At 38.4% G+C, this 20811-nt stretch overlaps 1 protein-coding gene across 2 annotated transcripts in view; it reads right to left on the bottom strand.

Moving 5' to 3' along the window:
* Kcnj3 (potassium inwardly rectifying channel subfamily J member 3) overlaps positions 1-12469 on the bottom strand; it is a 151476-nt gene extending 139007 nt beyond the window's left edge. The window contains exons 1-2 of one of the 2 annotated variants that reach the window (XM_028874646.2): positions 11481-12469; positions 900-1116 (exon numbers count right to left, since the gene is read on the bottom strand). In XM_028874646.2, the coding sequence (XP_028730479.1) occupies positions 900-1116; positions 11481-12182 (919 nt within the window). In that variant the 5' untranslated portion in view covers positions 12183-12469. The remainder of the gene's footprint in view (positions 1-899; positions 1117-11480) is intronic. The other variant, XM_028874718.2, reaches the window with a different exon arrangement.
* Positions 12470-20811: the final 8342 nt, after the last annotated feature.

The raw sequence follows: 20811 nt of genomic DNA, 5'->3' as shown, positions 1-20811 counted from the left end.
TAAGTAATTATGAGGATAATCATGTATCATTAGTCTCAAATACTCAGCAGGCTTCAAACGTAACTGGCAATATTTGTGGCCCAAAAATACACTTACATTTATTGATTCTTTTCTTTGTGTGCCTAACTTTCCTCTGAGAGTAGAAATTTATTTTTGAGCATTCCAATGGCATTGGATGCTTAAAGACTAGTCAAACTGAATAGGAAAAAAAAAATCCTGTTTTGAAAGAAAAACTGTAGTCAGTGTTTAGCTATGGAAACTGCTGCTCTGCTCTGAAACAATAGCATTGCTTCTGTGTGCACACACAAACATGGAGGGCACTTTCCTGTGAGGCTCCACAGAATAGATGCCAGACCGTTATCAGTCAACTCCCCCGACCCTCCATTTTACCACCACAAATCAAAAAAAACACATATTGGTTCAGGCTGATGAGTAAAGATTTGTTAGCCTTAAATTTTGAAAGAAAAAAATCGTGATTATAGGAAATCTTTGTTATTAAAATAGAACAGCATACTCATTTCTAAAATATCATCTTAGTTTAGTTTTAATCATTATTCCTAGTAACCCAAGTATATAACCACCAAACAACAATCTTCATTTTTGAAGTAGTAGTTTTAATCATTATTCCTGGTAACCCAGGTATGTAACCACCAAAACAACAACCTTCTTTTTTGAAGTAGTAGTTTTAATCAATATTACTGGTAACCCAGGTATATAACCACCAAAACAACAATCTTCATTTTTGAAGTGCTGTCTATTTTGTGTGATCAGGATGTTAAATGGTATGTCTTTACTTTCATGCTTGTGAACTGATACATTAGGCCAGTTATTGCAGGCACTGGTACATAGTAGAGAATTCTAAATGAAAAACTTGATGGCACATCAGTATTCTTACTCACCAGTGGTTTCCACGATGCCTTCTAGGATGACGACAACCTCGAATTGTTCAGTTTGCATGCTTCGCTGGGATAGGTCATAAAAGGGGCTTTTGGCATCAATCACGTGGCAAATTGTGAGAGGGGACACAAGAAAAAGTTGATCTGCCCCTGTACTAAAACCTACATCCAGTTCAAGTTGGTCAAGGGGAAGGAACTCACCCTCAGGTGTCTGCCGAGACTAGACAAGCACACAGAAAAAGAGAAGAAATCACCACTTGTACTGAAAATTTCAAGGTAGCCTAATAATCATCTACATCAATGTCAACATTCTGCACTATCAATCATCAGTAATATAATCCAATCAAATCATTATACATCTATATTTTACCAAATGGATTGAAACCCCACATAGCTCATGCAGAAAATACATGCATTATTTATAATTAAGAATTTGCTATAATTACCCATCCCTAACTCCTGAGCTTTGGACAAATGTCTGGTGCAACAATGGCTATGAACACAACTGTGGAACTGAAAGTGTATGTGCACACTACTTGAAAGAAATCTCTGTATGACAACCAATGGCATGCCAGAGTTGCCTTCCCTCAGAAGGCAAATCATTTTGCAGTTCCACTGGAGGTTGTGAAGCTGAAAAATGCTGACCACATTTAAAAAAGAGATTTGTTGATTTCGTGAAAAGCAAAATGAATAACTGGGGTTTTTTTTCTTTTGGGGAGCTTAGTAAAGTAACAAATGAATATAAAACAGAAAAGACACTGTCATACTGAATTGTGGTATGTACTAGTCTTAAAAGGCATGTGCCTTTAGGTCATGATTTTCATTCTCCTAGTGATAATAAACTGTAATATAATTCTCTACTACTCTATTTATGAATTTTAAAATATAGCCAAACATGTGCCCTATTAAACCTTTTTAAACAAAATAGAATTTTAAGGTAGCTGTCTTTGACAAAAAGTCCATTAAAAAATCTCATAGTACATTAGCATTTTGTTTCAATATAATCACTCTAAAGCTTAATTGAACGATCCAGTTATATTCTAAGACTGTGAATGAAAAGCAAGTATCAGCAAACCATAAAAGTGGACTTACTTATTCTTTTTGTTTCATTCATTTTCAATTTGTTTAGTATATCTATTATACACAATAGCTGTACAAGCAAATATTTAGATTTAACATAAATAATACAAGCAAAATAAGAGCTGTTTAGCTAGACTTATACAGGAAAAAATAGTGGGAATGGTTTTATTCCCAGTGGCTAAATATGACTTGGAAGAATCCAGCATACTTTAAGACCCTTCATCAGCTAAGTTAATAAATGAAAATGAATCTAGAGCATGAATCTATCTAAAAGAAACACCACTCATTTTAAAACAAGAATATTATTTTCATTTGCAACAAATACATTAGATTTCATGTTTGGTGAATAAGGCTGGAAATTCTGAAGAACTGTTGAATAATCTGTTTTCCCTGAAAAAAAATGAGTAGTTTTGAATCAGTGGTAGTATGCCATGGTTGCAATGACCAAACAGGGCTTTAAAAGCTGAGCTGATTCATTTGAGAGGCTCCATTACAACTGGCAATACTGAAATTTCTATTTGTGTAGGAGACTATTTAGGGAAAACACTGAGACCACTTTTCTTCTTTAAGTAGAACGTAAATGTGGAAGAAAAGGAGGAAAGGGGATTTCTGGAGAAAGGAAGAGGGAAAGAAAGGGTTCCTGGTCACATTTTTGTTTTTCATCTGTGGGAAAACCTGATAATCCAAAAATCAAAACCTCAGCTCTAGCAACCAATATTGGAAAGCAATTGGTATTTTCAAATCATCATGAAAAATACCTGTTTGAAGCTTATTTCCAGACACCTATAGTCTCAACATCTTGCCAAGTTAGTAAAATAAAGTGATATTAACAACTTCCCAACTGTCAGCTGTATATTGATAGTTGATTCACAGATGAAAATAGTAACTAACAAACAGAAAACAACGAAAAGGACAAAGACAAACAAAGCCTGCTTCATTGTTCTCCCACCTAAGAAGCAGCGGGTGCTATACAAGCACAAGGTGATATTCTGAAATCTATAATTAATGACTTTAAATTGGGTCTTTTCTACTAGCTATTCTAATTTCTGTTATTCTATACTACAGCATGGACTATGTCTTTAAAGTCATTTTTTGGTAATATTTCTCCAAAGAAGTCAATTTTTTTATTATCATATGGTATACCAGTACTAAAATTTGCCTAATTTTTGATATATTTGTTATTCATACCTGTGGCTTTAGAGTAAGTTTTATGATTAATATTCCCTAACCTTTCAACAACTGGAGAAAGGAAGTGGCCTAAGTCAGTCAGACTGCCAGGAGATCAGCAGGTTTGAATTGGGAAGACCTGATTTTTCAGCAAAGGGGTTTATTAAGATATAGGCAATTTAGATTTAAATATACATAGATTCGTTCCATTCAGTCCCAACATGTCTTTATTTTTAAAATGTTTGTTCATTATATTGTAATTAATACTCTTTAATCCACCTCTCACTAATCTAGAGTGTCCTGACAACTCCATGTCCTATCCAGATCTCCCTACTGTGTGACATTCTGGAGAAAGTGCTAGTAACTTCTTTTATTTGGAAGGTGCTTCTAGTGCTTCTTGTAGTATCAGTGATACCCCACACATGCTATTGAAGTTGTTTTCTATCAGGCACTGTTTATTGTATTGAGACACTTCATATATATTTCCAAATTTATCATTCGAGTCTTTGTCATTTCTGTTAGGACATCAGACATTTCAAATGTAAATTCATTCATTTTCTGATTTTTGTTTGTCTTTTTGACTTTGTACTAGACTAAGAAGTCTATTAATAACTAGAACCAGATAGAAGGCTTTAGTACAGGTCTAAAGTGAAAGACGAGCTGTGAGAGAAGAGGTGCTTGGAAGGTTGGACCGCTCTGAAGTCTGGACTGCTGTCTGGAATCAAGTTTTGCTATCACTGATCAGCCAAACACTTTTAATACTGCAGGAAAATGTAGGTGCTCACTACATACATCCACAAAACAGACACATTCTATACCGGGTTTCTAACAATTATAATCTATGGGATCCGATTCTGATATAAGTGCCAAGATGTTCCAGAACAAAGTTAACAAAGTGAATATAAAAGTAAGTTAACTAAGTGGGGGAAGAGAAGTTGGGACTTTTTGTTTAAAGAACTGTGACATATGCATGTATATGGAAAATAAAGATAAAGAGGAAAAGATAATTCTGTAAATGGCCTTATAATAATATGCTGTATTCTACAGTACCACTTATATCCCATTGTTTTCCTGTCTTATGTGGCTAACAACTACTCTGCTTAATATAGAGCTATTTGATAATAGGGAGAATCTTTTTAGATAAAATAAGTTTAATCTTTCTTAATTATGTCATTGTAAGAGTTCTAAATCATGATGAGGACTTCCATTAACAGAGTGTTTGTGTCTAGTATACTTAGACTCTTCAACCCTAAAATTTTCCTATTCCAAAGGGAACATAGACCATGACTATTACCCAGACTAAGCTGTGAAATGGTGGTTGATTAGACAATAATCCACATTGCCTTGAAATGCAAAATAGTTGCTAAAAAATTTAGATGGTTATAGTAAAATATTTAAATTAATAATACTGATAAAAAAGATTCATAAAAGTTGTAGAATGAGTGAGAAATAAATAAAGGTAGGGTATGGTGATATTTTATTTGTACTGAAATGTAATTTTATTTGTATGTTAATAAATAAAGTTGCCTGGGGGTCAGAGCTAATAGCAAGCCATAGCAGAAGTCTGGCAGTGGTAGCACACGCCCTTATTCCCGATCACACGACAGCCAGATCTCTGTGTGTTCAAGGATACCACCAGCATGGAGACACACACCTTTAATCCCAATACCAACCATAGAAGACCTGGAGGTCTGTATAGATGGGCAGTGAAAAGGAGGTTATGTAGTTGGGTTTACAACCAATGAGAAGGTAGAATAGAAAGTCAATAAAAAAGACAAACACACAGGAAGTAGGTCTCTTGCAGAGAGGTAGGACAGCAGCGGCAGTGAAGGGTAAGGTTTTTAATCTCAGCTCTGACCTCTTGGCTTTTAACTCTGTATTTGTCTCTGTGTTTCTTATTTAACAAGATGGTTACATCTACAGTAGAAGAAAAGAAAACAATGGAAAATTCTTAACAACTTAGAAGATAAGTTGATGAATCTCTGATCTGAAAATGGCTTGCAAACAACTGAATTTTGATTTCATGGAATCATAGAAAGATACTAAATATTGCTCCATCATCCCAAGGTCAAGCTAGTTGCTAGTAAGGAAGCAAAAGTTTTTTTGAATTAGAGGAAAGACTGAGGATCTCTAAGGCTTACTAATTGATTACATGAATATGGATTTTTGGAATAATTTGTATAATTTTAATTGTGGTAATAAATTCTAAGTTATTCTTATTAAAATATTTATGTAACAATATTCAATTACACAAAATTCACATTTAATGAAAAGAATCTCTGAATGTATTTTAAGGGTTTTGCCTAACTATAGAGTGATGTTTTTGACTTTCAAAAAATCTATTATTATACAACAACTTTGGGTCCTCTCAGATTCCAAAAAATATAGAAGACAATCAGGTATGATTTTAATGCAAATAAAAAAAAATCAAAAATCACATATGCTCAGAAGGAAGAATCACATTCTGATAATTTTAAACAAATAGTTTACTTTCAGTAGAACAAAGGTAATTGAAGGTACATACACATAAACATTTTCATCACTGTCCTGGCATACATAAGCAGACCTGCACTCAGCCTTTGTTATTCTGGGCATTATGTGGCCAAGTGTCAATATTGATTCTCCAGAGCCACACTTCACTAATGCTGCCCAGAAACTTCCTATCCCATCTCTGACCTGTATTTGTATTCTGTCCCAGTTTGAAGTTGGGTACAGGAATTATGACCTACTCATCATTGCCTGACTATGCCATCGTCTGTGACCTGGCCACACATTCCACATCCCATAATTCTCAGCTGACAAGGGACTGTATAGTTAGTGATAAGGAAAGGAGAACAACATGAAGAGGACCAAACAGTCTTTCCTACCACCTTCTATCTTTATGTCTTGAATTTCACTTTTCTTTAAATGTGTCATATCATATCTATGAGCTTATATACAACAAGTATATGGTGAAGTCACAAAGAACAATACATAGAGTATAGTCAGAGTAATAGCCTAAAGCTAAAAGTAGGAAATATGTCCAAGACATGTACTAAGACCAGGAATTAAACTGCTTTGGTGACTCAAAGCAACTATGACAAAACTTATGACAATCATGTCAGAATTTAAGGTAGTTAGAGAAGCATGGAGACTAAAAATTTCATCTGGACTGGGATAGACCTTTGTACATTTATTTGGATGATTAAAGCTTGAAATTTCAGTTCAAGTAGAATGATGAAAGTCAAGCCAAGTCTAAAATATTTTTTTTAATGTTAAGCTAATTAATCCATAAAATGTCCAGTTTTATGAAAAGAATATGCCTTATTTAGATGTAATATAATTTATCTTACAATAGATTATGTGAACCTTTTGTACTGTTCAAATGAAAGCTCTACTTTGTGTCACTATGGGGGTCTTTTGTTGGCTTTATAATAACTATTGGCAGGATTTGTATCCCTGTTTGTACATTACTTTCCTACTCAACAACACCCTTCCATCCATGAAATGCCTTTTCCTGCTTCTTTTTATCATTTGTTCTTACCTACTGCTGTTTAGTTGTGGGTTTTCACATCCCTTACTTATCTTCATACTTTATTTTAAGAATACAAGGCACCCTGTATACTTTAAGAACCATATTTAAAATAAAAACCCAAACAACCCAAAAGCTATTACTACTAGTGTAAAAAGGAATGATAAGTACAGATTTTAGAAAGAACTCAACATCTGTACCTACTAGAGAATTGTCACACATGTGTCAAAGGAAGCAAAGCTAAAATAAATAGCTACTGTACTAGTTTTGGGGTTTATAATGAACGCCTCCATCTAAAACAAGTAGTATAAGACCTAGCTCCTAGCAGTTCTTAGGGACTCCATCTTAGACTTCTCTAATACTCTCGCACAAAGCTTTGATCTTATTCTGATACACCCATTTTCATGGATTGATGTTTTTAAAAGAAGGTTAGGCTATAAAGGAAAGTTTAACCAAGATCTATGTTTGTAAAATGTGTCAAGTAGGCAAGATGAGGTTGTACATGGTGAAAGCAAAATCATGTTTAAGTACAAGATAGGAAAAAAAGACAAATCAATACATTTATGAAAAAATCCAAGAATAATTGTGGTTACTGACTAGTAAAATGCTTGGATAGGGCTGGGGATGTAGCTCAGTGGTAAAGCAATTTCCCAGCATGGATAGTCATTGGGTTAGACCTCCTGCTGTGACAAAATAATAATAGTAATAATTAGTAATAATAACAGCAATAATCATAAAAAGTTTGGCAAAGGTTGTGTCTCCATGTAGAGGCTTGCTGGCATGCCTGAGACTTTAGGTTCCCAGCACCGAGAAAAGAGTAAAGAACTGAATGGTTTTGCAAACTATAAAATTGTTTTCTGTTGCATCTGAGCATGATCACACTCCTGTTGTAGAAATCACACAGCACCAAATTTTGATTAGCCATAAAAATGGAGAAAAGAAGAGATGTACATAGACAGTGTACATGATGTTAGAAGAAAGGAATGTGGCCTGATACTGTTTAATGGATGAGAGTTAAAAGCTGTGTAGGGTCTCCCAAGAAAGACAATGACTGTTAGCAATGATAAAAATATGAAGAAATAAGAATATCCCCATGAGAAAGCTCCCTCTTACCTCTTTTAAAGTGTGGCTGTAATAGTTGCCTTTTTTGTTTGTATTGTAAAAATAGTTGGATGTAAAGGGCAATGTTTGAATAATAATGATAAATTCTTAAACAGTTCATTGAAGATCATTTTATTCTTCTTCTAATAAGGACAGTCAATCATTAATGACTAGGGACAGGAAAAGTACGTGAACTTTCCACTTTCTTCAGACCCAAAGTAGGTTGTATGCTCCACCAGCTTGGTCATAGAGCTTTCAGCTCCCCAGTCCAGGCACTTTTATTAAAATTTCTATAGGCTAATACATTAAATTAATCTAGTCATGGAATTAATTAATCTCTATTCCTTAGGTTGATAGAAAGGCAAGTAAAATAAATTGTAAAACTAAGTAAATATTAATTTTATGATGAGAGGGAAAATTTTTAAGAATATTTACCTTAAAATAGTTTTATGGAGGTATATTTATAATTAACTAGATTGTAGACATTTAAAATAACTTCAAGTTATACCCTTCACTTTTTATTTACTTTCTAAGAAAATATTGACCTCTCTAGTCTTAAAGTTAGCAGTTTTCACTATGATTAGTTAGAGAAATGTCAGTGTTTTCAAGTATGAAACTGAGGGGTGGAGTTTAAATGAAAATTTCCTTCATGTAAGTGAAAAGCAAAATTGAAATTAAATAGAAAAGTTAGAATCATTTCCACCAGATAATTGGGAAATCCAAAGAACTGTGTGTGAAAAACTTCACAGTATCCAATATTAGAAAGGCAGGTTCCCGCTCTCAGTGTTGTCCAAAGAACTGAAAATACTTTATAATGATTCATGAAATCTATATTTGTGCCAATAATAGGTCTTTCATTCAACAAATAAAATATGAGTAGGAAAATGTTAGTTAAATTATAAGAAATTATATGTGTACTATAATTACTATGATTCCATAATACACTGACTTTTATTGACATGAAAAATCTGTATATTATGTATTGAAGACACATAAATATAGTATTTAAAGTGTTAAAATGATTACAATAGAAAATTGAATATGTGAACTGATATTTAGTGAGAATATACACAACTGATAACAAATATTAAAACTTTTTGCTTTTGATATAGTTTTTCTCCCATATCATAGTTGACTGTTTTAGGTCACTTCAAGGGTCTGTAACAGAAAATAGGGGTCACTTGTTAAAGCAAATGTCTCCTCTAATTTTGCTCAATGTTATTAATTCCTCAGTAGGATATGGCTTCAATGTAGTGTAAAAAAAGGATAAAAAAAACTATAAGAATTCATTATATTTACCCTGGCTACCAGAAAAACAAACAAATTTAAAATGATCTATATTAACTTCACTATAATTTTCAATATAACTTTAAAATCACATGCTAATCACTTTTACTTTCAGCACTGATGTCTTCCTGATAAATCATAAGACAGTACATCACCAATACTCTATTATTTTAAAGTGATATTGTTTTTATCACCTTGTATCAATATAGCACCTCGCTCCAACATTGTAATATTTTATTTCTTAATTCAAGATACTGTTCTGGTAAATGTGGTCCATAACATTACATAGAAAAATTACTATGGGTATATGTACCACTGTAGAGACCAAGAACCTCAAACTCATTGTGTACATCTGTGTCAGTAATCCTTTAATTATATCCTTAACTTGTTAAAAATAAAATTTGGGAATATTTGAAATAAGTGGCATGTAAAAATACCAGTTTTATCTGGCGTGAAAAATTAGAGAATGGCAATAACTTGAACTCTTGTGAATAGGATAAACTTAATGAAAGTTTCAAAGCGGTAGCTACACACAGATTCCCTGACAGTGGCTGTAGCATGGTTCAAACATTCAGAGTGCTCCTATCTGTCCACTAGGTCTCCCTAATGAAGCAGAGGAAGATGTCACTGTACACACAGAAAGGAGCACACACAGAACCACTGCCATAAGCATATCTATCTGCAACTCATCCACTTACTTAGATCTATCAAGCCACCTAATTTAAACAGATATCAATACAGCAAAATGCTACCTTAAAATGTAACAATTCTGTGCAGTTAAAGTGTATTATAAAAAGCAGTCAATTAAAATTACATAATCATAGTTATCTTTATGAAAATGTACACCAGAATCAGGCTGAAAATTTTACACTCTGATATCAAAAAATGTCAGTTATTTTCTTATGCAGCATAGGAAATACTCATGTGATGGGAAGTGACAGGGCAAGTGAACTGCTTTAATTCAAGCACTGCACTGGGCAACTTGGTCAAGAATAATTAGGATGAGATCTTATAAGTGATAATGAAAGTGACATAAGAGCAAAACATTTTTTTTAATCCTGGGAAAGCACTTTTAACTGCATAATAATTTGGAGCTGTATAAAATAATCCATAGTTGAATGGTGCAAAATGAAATTTCAAAGACAAAAATTTCCCTCAACTTAGATATCAGTCATTTCATTACCTCTAAGTTCAGAACCTGTCTATGCTTCTTTACATGATTTTAGATCACTCTTTTTTCAATCATGAACTATTCATTTGAGGTTATCTTTTTAAATCTGTGAACGTTTAAAAGCACTCTGGAAAATCAGAAAGAAAGGAAGGGAAAAAGAAAGAAAGAAAAAAGAGAGAAAGAAAGAAAGAGAGAAAGAGAGAGAAAGAAAGGAAGGAAGGAAGGAAGGAAGGAAGGAAGGAAGGAAGGAAGGAAGGAAGGAAGAAAAGAAAGAAAGAAAGAAAGAAAGAAAGAAAGAAAGAAAGAAAGAAAGAAAGAAAGAAAGAAAGAAAGAGAGAGAAAGGTGACACCTGTAGACTGTGAGAACTAACTTTAATCTCTCCTCCCAGACTCTAATTGGTAAATAACTAGGGACTCTTATTTGTGATGGTACCTTCTCAGGGCTATAAAGACCTGACCTTAATAACTACTCTATGAGCAATTTGTTTCAGCGTTTACAGCACTATATTAGGAAGCAGTCTTCTTTAATGGATGCTGAAAAGCTTCATGTGAAATCTATAATTGACAAAGGCTTCATAGAAACAGGCAATTAAGAATAAAATTAACAAAAGACTCCACAGGAAAAGCACTCAAGCTTTCACGGAATATGTCTCAAGGAAAATATTTAGTAAAAATAACAATTTTAAAGAAACAGATATGGCGTCTTCTACTTTACTAACCGCTGCCTGGATCTGTATGGTTGTTTAAAAGAAGACCACAGTTAAATTACTGTGTCCTAAAAAAATTAATCCACCTGCTGGTATTATTGGGAAGGGGCTACACTGAAGAGAATCCCAAAACTAAAGTTAAGGAAACTTCAACACCCAATTCTTCAAAATAGAAGCTTTAATGCCTGAAGTTTAGGGGAGTGTTGAGTTGACAGCAAACCCAAAGAGCTCACAGGACAAAGCTGAAGCACAGAGCAGGGCATCTGTCTCCTAAGCTCCAGGAGCCCAGGGCACTCTCCATCACCATCACTCCCTGTGATACAGTGCATCCGAGGTGAGGAGCATAAAACCAGAGCACTAAATTAGGGGCAAAAACAGAACTGGCAACTATGTCCTCCGTCCAATCCCCAGCTCTCTCTACCGCCTCCTTGCTCCAAAGAAGTTTACCTGTGGTGGAAGGAAAGCCCGAGGAGAGGGCAGAGTAGTGCCCAGGGATTTGATTGACTTTTTGGGTTTCTGAGTAGCTCATTCTTGATGGGGTGGGAGAGGGTTGCACTTACCTTGAGCAGCTTGCAGCGAATCTGCGCGGATACCATGTGGCTGTTGCGCAGGTTGCCCACCCGGAACATGAGAGTGAGTTTTCCGTCCCTCATGGAGATCACCGCATGCTCACTAAACATGAGGGTCTCGGCGCGCTTCTTGGGCTGGGACATCTTAATGAACATGCAGCCGATGAGGAAAGCGTCCACGATGGATCCCAGGATGGACTGGAAGAGGAAAAGGATGATGCCCTCGGGGCACTTGTCGGTGATGTAGCGGTAGCCATAGCCGATGGTGGCCTCGGTCTCGATGAAGAAGAGGAAGGCAGAGGGGAAGTTATAGACATTGGCCACACAAGGAGTGTAGTTGCCGACGTGGGCTTTGTTCAGGTCGCCCCGGGTATAAGCGATCACCCACCACATGGACGCCATGAAGAGCCAGGCCACGGTGTAGGTGAGGATGAAGATGAAGAGGTTCCAACGCCACTTGAGGTCCACCAGGGTGGTGAAGAGGTCCGAGAGGTAGCGGCTGGTCTCGCTGCCCAGGTTGCCGTGCTGCACATTGCACCGGCCGTTCTTGTCCACGAACCGCTGCCGCTTCTTCTTGGGTACAAGCTGCTGCTGCGGGCCCTGCCCTGGCCCCTGGGGCTGTAAGCCCGAGCCGCTCGACGAAGTGGTCACTACCTGATAATCGTCCCCAAATTTCCTTCGGAGTGCAGACATAATACGGAGGGGCGAGCCAGATTCAAACACGAAGCGGAGGCACAGGAGCCAAGCGCTGCAAACCAGCACCAATAAGGAGGTGGGGGCAGGGGACGAAGGCAGGAGGGGAGGGGACGAAAGCAGGCGCCTGGGTGGGGGGTTGGGGAGCACCCTGCAGGTAGCAGCAGGATCTGCCCCTGCAGACACCTCTCCTCCCCTGGGACAGAGGCTTTCTTTCCAAGAGCAGTGTTAAAACAGAAGTGTTCCCCCACACTCAAGGCAGGAGGGATGCAAGGTGTAAGAACCCGAGTGCAATTTTGCCTCCAAGCTCTTTGAGGCTCCCCTTTTCTCCCCCCACCACCGGCATCCCGGGCCACCTCTTACCTTTCCACAGCACCCTACCCCGGACTATCTTGCAGCACCCCTGAACTGGCTGCTGAAAATTAACGAGTTTGACAAGCAAGTCCCACCCTACCTGCCAACTCCCCAAGCTGCTAAGCTGCTCTACCTGCTTGGTCCAGACCCTCCCCCCTCCCAGCTGCACCCTGATCAGCCGCCCCCCGGGAGTGCTCCTGGCTCCCTCGTCACTCCCGCCTCCTATCTTTTAGCCAAAATCCCGCCCAGAGGCATGTCTGCTGGGCAGTGGTGCAACGCCCCCTACCCACGCTCTGCTGGCTCAGAATCCCCCGCCTGGGACTCCAGAGACCTGTACGACTGCTGTGCGCGGGCGGTCGAGTTTCCACGCGCGCCACTGGGGCCTTCGTGTGGACCCTCGTGGGGAGGAGGGGACACCAGGCCACCCCGGTGCTCTGGGGAGCGCTGGAAGCCGGGGCACTCACCCAGCAGCAGAGGACAGACAGAGCCGCGCGGCAAGCAGCTGAGGCAGTCCGGCCAAGCACTCAGGGCTGCCCGACCCCTTCCTACTTTTCCTGCTGTTCCAGGATGAGATCCAAAGCAGGTGGCTCGATCTCCGAACCCCCTGGGGGACACTACACAGTCTCCGCCAGAAGACCCTGGTGCTCCAAGCCGAGACTGACTCGGACGCCGACTCTGGGGTTCCTTGGCGCGCGCGATGCCCTCTTTCCTGGAGACCGAGCGGCAGCTTAACCGAGGTCAGACTTTCAGGTTAAACACTGGCGTTGCTCCAGCTTTTCCTGTGCCTCGCAATAGAAACATTTGAGTCTTCCTTTCCTGGTTTTCTTAGTCCATGTACACGCTTTGGTTGCCCGGTGGATGGATGATGCGAGGCTGAAGCAGAGACAGCGGGGATGAGGTGTGTGTGCTGGTGCGTGTGATCAGCTGCAGAGCAGCGCTAGCCCCGCCTGTCCTTGCCTTCCCCCGCTGCTCCACCAGCCTGAATTGCACCTCCGCGCCTTGGTTGAGCCTGCAGTGTCTGGCAGCTTAGAGAATGCGAGCCCCTCCAATGAGAAGCCGCTCTAAATCTGCTCCCTAACCGCAGCCAACTCTTTCCTCGCCCCCTTGCATCAATCAGAAAGCCCCCAAGCAAGCAACAAATGCTGCCTTCTGAGAGGAGTACAATATGTCTCTATTTCTAGGGCTCTCGCTGAAGCAAATACTAGGATTTGGGGATGCATCATCAACAGAGATCTGGCGTTCAGACAGGCATATTTAGAACCAAAAATTACAAAAACAGACCTAACAATGGGAACACCAAGGAAGGGCCACACTGAAAGGAAACTCCCAGTCCTTTCTGAAAAGGATTCTATGAGAAACACTTAGAATATTTGGAGTTAGTGTGTGACTATAATTGAGGGGAAAGTGATGTGTTTTAGTGGCCCCAGGCTGGCAGTTAATTTAATGGAGGGGCAAAGTGCAGAAACAGCTGATATAGCACCCATGAGTAAATGCCAGCTTCTTCACCACATTTCATGTTCGTTTTAAAATGTCTTATGCCATATTCCATTCAATCCAGATACACAAACTTGGTAGAAAGTCAACTCTTGCTCTAAAAGCAAAGAGCTGCTGAGCAAGTGCTAAGCAAAAGAAACACACAATCGCTAGACCTTTTCTCCACAGAAGGCACTGGCTCCTGTGCCCTAGCAGAAACCTTCCTACTGGCTAAAGTGGAGGGCTTCTGAGCCATGGGTGGAGGACTATAAAACATTCAGTTCCAGTTCCAGTCCTGCCATGTCCCCTATAAGAGGTCAGCAACTTATTCTCTGGAGATTACATAAGGACAGTGACACTACCAGGAGCATGAAAGGCTCTGGTCTTGGAATCCTGAGGCCTGATTTGAATCCTAGCTGTGCCTTTTGCAAGCTGTGTGACCTTGAGCAAGAGAAAAATCTTTAAGCCCCAATTTCCTCCTTCAAAAAAACTGAGAGTTTTCCATTTCCCCAGTCATGATACAAAAGCCAAAGAAAAAAGAAAAAGAATAAACTCCATTTTATTTCTCCTCTGAAGGATATACTGGGCTACTAAGTTTTAAGAAAGCAAAGAGGAGGTTATGAATGAGTTCTCAAATTGTTGTCTTGCTGTGAACTAACATATATTCTCATCTCGTCTCTGACAGTGTGACCTTGTCCCCTCCAGTCTACTATGCCCTTGGCAGGCCACTCCTCTCAGTTACTGAGACACACCCAGACAGAAGCTGATCCCTGGCCACCCACCATCTTCTTGTCTTCTTCCTCTCCCTGTAGTGTTCCTGTCGACCCCATAAGCATTACTGGCTCCTGATGTCACAAGGCTCTCTGTTGAAGTGTATCCTTTATAGGGCAGACTTCCTTCCTGTCTCATCAGCCAGGTTCTTTCTTCATGAGCTAGTTTTCTCAGTGCTGTTTTCTGTTGCTCGGTGTTTTCCTCCCTCCATGGCCAATCACATAAAACAGGATCTACAAGGTCAAGGACCCTGTCAGTACTCTTATTTCCTTTTCTCATTCCCTGCTATGTTCCTCATACCTAGACTAGTACTTGCCTCCTCCTTGACAAACAAGATTTCTTGGATTATTACATATGGCAGTCTAAATCATTAGGAACTCCATATAAGTTCACTAGAACTCCAACTGGGAATCTAATCATCACTAAGTGGGATCACTCACTTGGATTGATACGAAAGAAGGTTTAAATGGAAAAAAGACTATTTCTTGAGCTTGTTACTTTAAAAGTTTATATTCTATCAGTCCTTTGTATCTGTGTTTGCTATGTTTGGAATGATTCTCCCACTTTCTTTAATACAACACCATTAACCTCTCTTTAGGACCTCAATTCAGTCAAGCATGTTGGAGCACGCCTTTAATCCCAGCACTTAGTAGACAGAGGCAGGCAGATCTCTGTGAGTGAAGCGATCTCCAGACCATCAATGCCTATACAGTGGGGATCTTACAGAAACATAGTGGTTTAATAAAAAAAAAAATTAATATATTCCTATTGCCCTTCTCCAGTAAGTATTAAAGCAATATAACTATAATTTTTTTTGCTTTAGAAAGATTGGTTTTAATTTTTTGAGTTACCTTATTGAATCTCATTTTGATAATCCTTAAATTAATTTTTTGCTTGGGAGTTGGGAAGAATCTAACCATTTATGAAATAATGCTAAGCATTTCATTTCTGCCATTTTTTACTACATGTATATGAAAAGTGTCATTCTCAAGATGGACAATTATAAAGTCAAAATCTCAATCCACTCTGAAAAGAATGTTGCATTTGTCCCACATGCTGTGATGTCAAATATTCAGCCAAGATGTAATACATAAAATAAGAACAAACATTCCATTTGTTTGCAAATTTGCTTTGGTCTTTAATAAGTGGTAAACATTTATGTACACCAAAAAATATTTTTTAGATAAATTTATCATTTATTATTAATCCTGTTTGATTTGTATGCATATTTTATACACTTAGAGTCCCAGTTGAAAGTTTAAAAAGACTTGGTCTAATCTAATCATCTTTTTTTTACAAAAGAGCACAGTGAGTTTAGAAAGGGTAAATTGTCATTGAGTATCACATACAGAAAAGTAGACACTGAATTTTTAATTCAAGCAGTGTGTCCCCAGAACCTTTATGGGCTATCACCCACTGCCAGCAGGGTTAGAGGAGTGGTTTTCTGCTCCAGGAGTGGTTTACAGATCTTAGGACACTCTTTTCCATAGGTCTTGTTTCTCATTGATGTTAAGATCTCCAAAATGGTTTAGGCTAGCCTATCAAATGATTTTCTACATCCTCTTCAGATTTGGGTTTTTCTCTAATCAACGCTATTCCACAAAATGTGCCCCATATTAACTTCATTAACTCTTCATATTAACTCACCTATTTCTCATTACTTACATTATCTTTCCCTATTATTCTGAAATCCTCATCCCAGACACTAGCATACGAGGCAGTAATAGAATTTCTCCACATTTTATTTCAGTTGCATAACACTTTCCCGGAATCCTCCTTCTGACAACAATCCATCCTTTCCTATGTGCCCATTTCCTTAGATTTTCATTATGACATGTTGAACATTCCAGCCTGTGTTGAGACTGAAATTCGCCCAAATTATCCAAGTGGAAGGCAAGCCCTCTGAGCACGTATCTGATAATATTTTGATACTCTCTGTACTCCAGAGGTACATCCTAGCCTTGTATACATAAAGGACTTAAGAGAGTTCTAAAGAACCAAACATTACAAGGAGGTTATTGAAATGCTCCGGGCTACATACTTGTATCTTCAGGTTGTATTTGTAGTACCTAGCTAGAAAGACCGTGGGGCAGGGATTCAATATACACTGGCCCCCTTTCAGGTTCCTATCATTTTAGATACACAGTACTAATACTTCCTGGTATGTTAAATATTTTTCAGAATGGCATCATATCACACTTTATGTGACACTGCAGCTTTGACCCCATTGTGACATTGAGTCCCACTCCTTGAAAATATTTACAGATGAACCAAGCTCCTCTCTCCTTGTGAGGACAGCTGCTTCCAGGATGAGGTTCTGGAGGACAGCCAGCCCCACGGTGCTGAGGCCAGGCGAATGTGTGAGGAACAGATGACAGAAGGCCACTGAATCCGGTGCTGTTGGATGGACTGAGGGAAAACACTCTGTGCAGACTGGGTCAAAAATGTGAGAGAGGCTCACCATTTCAGACCAGCTCACAGTGGCCAGAAAAATCTGGAAAAAAAAAGATAATTACAAAATGAATAATAATGTGGAGTCTAGCCTTTCAAGATAAGGTGGTAGATCACAAGTGAACTAACCTGGAGTTCAGAGGGATAGAACAAAGCTATATTTAACAGCAAACTCAGATAAGGCCCAGCTACTTATTTATTCTGCCTAGAGAGTACTTTTGGCAATGTCTTATTTGCTGTGTCCAAAATAAGTAATATCGTAAATAACTGTTACTTCAAAAGTGAAGGATATGATTTTGTATTTTATACTAAAAAAGCATGACTTTGAACATGAAGTTATCCTATTATGTAACAGAACAGTGTGAGGAAAAGAACATACCTAATATAAAAGATAAAACCTCTGCCCCTGAGAAGTCCAAATTCTAAAAATGACTTAATCGGCCAACTGTGACAAAAGCCAGGCTTTGAGCATCCCAGGGCACCTGGAGTGGGTCTCCTCATTCATGGTCTGTGACTGTGACACACCATGAGACAGCTGGCTTGCCAGCTTGCCAGAGTTATTAATTACTCAAAAGGGAAACTTGTTTTATATTATGTTATAGGTGATTTTCTTTTCCAAATCCTTTCCAAAGGAATAATGAAGATGTGGCAAGGCAGGAATTCTAAAGCTTTCATCCTTCAAAAAACTACATGCTCCCATTGCCAGTATAGGATTTTGCTACATCTGGGAAGAGGTCACTTTTTGAAATTCTATATGCAATTTTGAGAAATAGAATGATATTCCTTTTTCTCACTCTCCTAAAAAAGAATACAGAAGTTATTTTCTCTCTTGCCAAAAAAAGAAGAAGAAGAAAACCAAAAAGAGAAATCAGTTTGAGATTTGATTGCACAGACTTGAGAACAGAGGCCTTGCCAGATCATGGCAGATGACTCAGGAAGCCTTTAATCTTGGCTCCAACCTGGCCTCTACCTAAGGGTTCAGAGAAAGGCAATAATCCATTGCCACTAGGAGGCCATTTATTAGCAAGGCTTTCCTCACTAAACCTTCTCTTTACCACAGAGATGTGCCATGGAGTACTCTGTTCTATAAAAGAATAAGGATTTTCAAAGAGTCTTCTGGAAGTCAGTCTGTTTAATAAGGTAAACATTTGTTTTGTAAGATATACAGGTATATATGTATAAAGAGAAGATATAAAGAAAAAAACCCACTGCATAACACTTTCAGTGTCAGTATTTCCAAGGATTGCCCTGCAAGAGCACTGATGGACTTACAGGTATCAGAATATGTACAAAGATTATGATACTTCCATACACCAAACAATGAAAGTATGTATACTATGTATCTATCATTAGACCAAAGTTGTGCAGGTGAAGAATGAGGAGACATCATGCTAATAAGATACATTATAATAGTATCTGTAACAATAACAATGTTCTATGTGTGTGGTAAATATTAAATGAAGAGGATTACTTTACTAGCAGTCAGAACAAGTCTCTTCAGGAACTTTTCCAGCTAATAGGACTCTTCCAGCTTCCATCTTACCAAAACCACATTTTGTTCATCATCAGATAATATCATAACAAACTATTTTAGACCCCAGAAAACAAAAACAAAATTTATTTAAAAAATTAGAGATGGGATTTGTATATAATTTGAAAAAATAAGATATAATGATTATCCATATGTGATTGTCAATTACCTAAAAGAGAATCTCTAGACATGCCAATGAGAGATTAATAAGTTAGTCTCTTATCATGTCTATGAAGGGATATCTAAATTAGGGTAATTGAGGTTATATATAGGCTGTGACGTATCAACATTACATATAGGCTGTGACAGTCTACAGGCTGAGGCCCTAGACTGGATAAGGAGGAAAAGGAAAGAATGTTCAATGTTTTGGACTTTCTGAATACAGATGCAAGGTGGCCAGCAACCTCATGCTCCTACCATGACTTCCTGACCATGGTGGACTGCCCCCAAAGAACTGCAAGGCAAACTAGATCCTTCCTTCCCAAAATTGCTTTTGTCAGGTAATTTAGTGCGGCATCAAGACAAGTAACAAATGTACCACACCATAGAAGCTTATTAATGTGGTCATACAGAAAATACAGAGTATTTTGAAAATGAACGCTGCTAGTGTCAGTATTTATAGAAAAGATAGAAATTAGAAACCATTACCAATAATGAATAATAATTATTTTGTAATATAAAAATTTTAAAGATGTAGACAGGTTGTATCAGTTTGTTTTGTGAAGAAGCGGGTGAAATTTAGGGCGAGGGTTTGCTTAGGATGTAAGGACTTTGAAGATGAAAGGAAAGGAACAGAGAAGGCAGAAACTTCAGCCATGGTGCACATCCCATGCCTGTGCTCTGGCTTGAACATGCTGTGAGTGTGTCTCCAGGTTGTTTGTGTTGAAACTTCATTTTCAATATGAAATCTTGAAAAGGTAGAAACTTTGTGTGACTATGAGGAAGAATCGATGGGAGGGGACAGGGTTAGGTAATGTCATCAGATAGAATGCGTACTAAACACATTATTTAAGAGGACTGACCAGAGGATCTAGAGTTGACTGTGTGTATACCAGTCTCTTGGCTTGTGACACCCTTCACAACTTGGGAAAATTACTGGCCAAAATGTTATCACAAAATGCAAATCCTTAACTCTCCAGAACTGTGAGTTAAATAAACTTGTTTTCTTTAGAAAATTATGTAGCCTGAATCACTTAGTAGCAGTGATAAAAATATACTACTACACCCATAAAAGGCAAGGTAGGTAAACAGAATTGAGTAGAAAATGAAGCCATGGTGAAAACCAGATACATTTTCACCAAGCAAAATAGGAGCTCTGGAACAAAAATTATTTGCCTTGGTCATAAATAGCCTTGTCTTCGAAGTCCACTTAGCTGAGATGACTGGTGTCCACCAGTGGAGGAGCTGCTTCTGAGGCATTCTAAATGTTGCATCAGCTCTGGAAGATTACTATAGCAATTTCTTCCAACTAAAGGGAAAGCTCCTCTGGCTAGACAAGCCAGTTGCTCACTTCCTTGGCTACTAGGTAAGAGAAACAGAAGTCATCTGTGTTTCTTCAGAACTTTACTTAGGAAGACCCAAAAGTTCTTCCATAATTGAACAAAATAATACTGAATGTGTGCATACACCTTTGGCTTCATTTTGATGCAATCACACGAGACCCTTTGACAGTGGGAGTGGGTGACCCAGAGCTATTTTGATCTTAGTTTTGATAATATGCAGCTACAAGGTAGACATCCTCCAGCGCTGCTGCTTTATCCTCCTCCATACTAAGGCAGCATGAAAACAGCGTGGAGAGATCGAGGGCAGAGTAAAGGAGCAGGGGGACAACACACAAGGTTGGGGACAGAAAAGAATGCAGAAAAGTAGGAAAGATGCTGAGAGACAAGGGAGAGGAATGGCAGCCAAAGGTTTCACCGCAGTTAATCTAGGTTAGACAGAAAGGGAACGCCAGGAATATAATTTGTGAAATAGAATGATCACCTTTACTGATTCTAGATATGCATTAGTATTACCTTTGGACTTCAGATTATTTATATCAAGCTCTGT

The sequence above is a fragment of the Peromyscus leucopus genome, chromosome 4, assembly GCF_004664715.2.
Source record: "Peromyscus leucopus breed LL Stock chromosome 4, UCI_PerLeu_2.1, whole genome shotgun sequence".
In the NCBI taxonomy this organism is placed as follows: Eukaryota; Metazoa; Chordata; class Mammalia; order Rodentia; family Cricetidae; genus Peromyscus; species Peromyscus leucopus.
The sequence above is the reverse complement of the archived record's forward strand: the minus strand, read 5'-3'. Positions and strand labels throughout refer to the sequence as shown.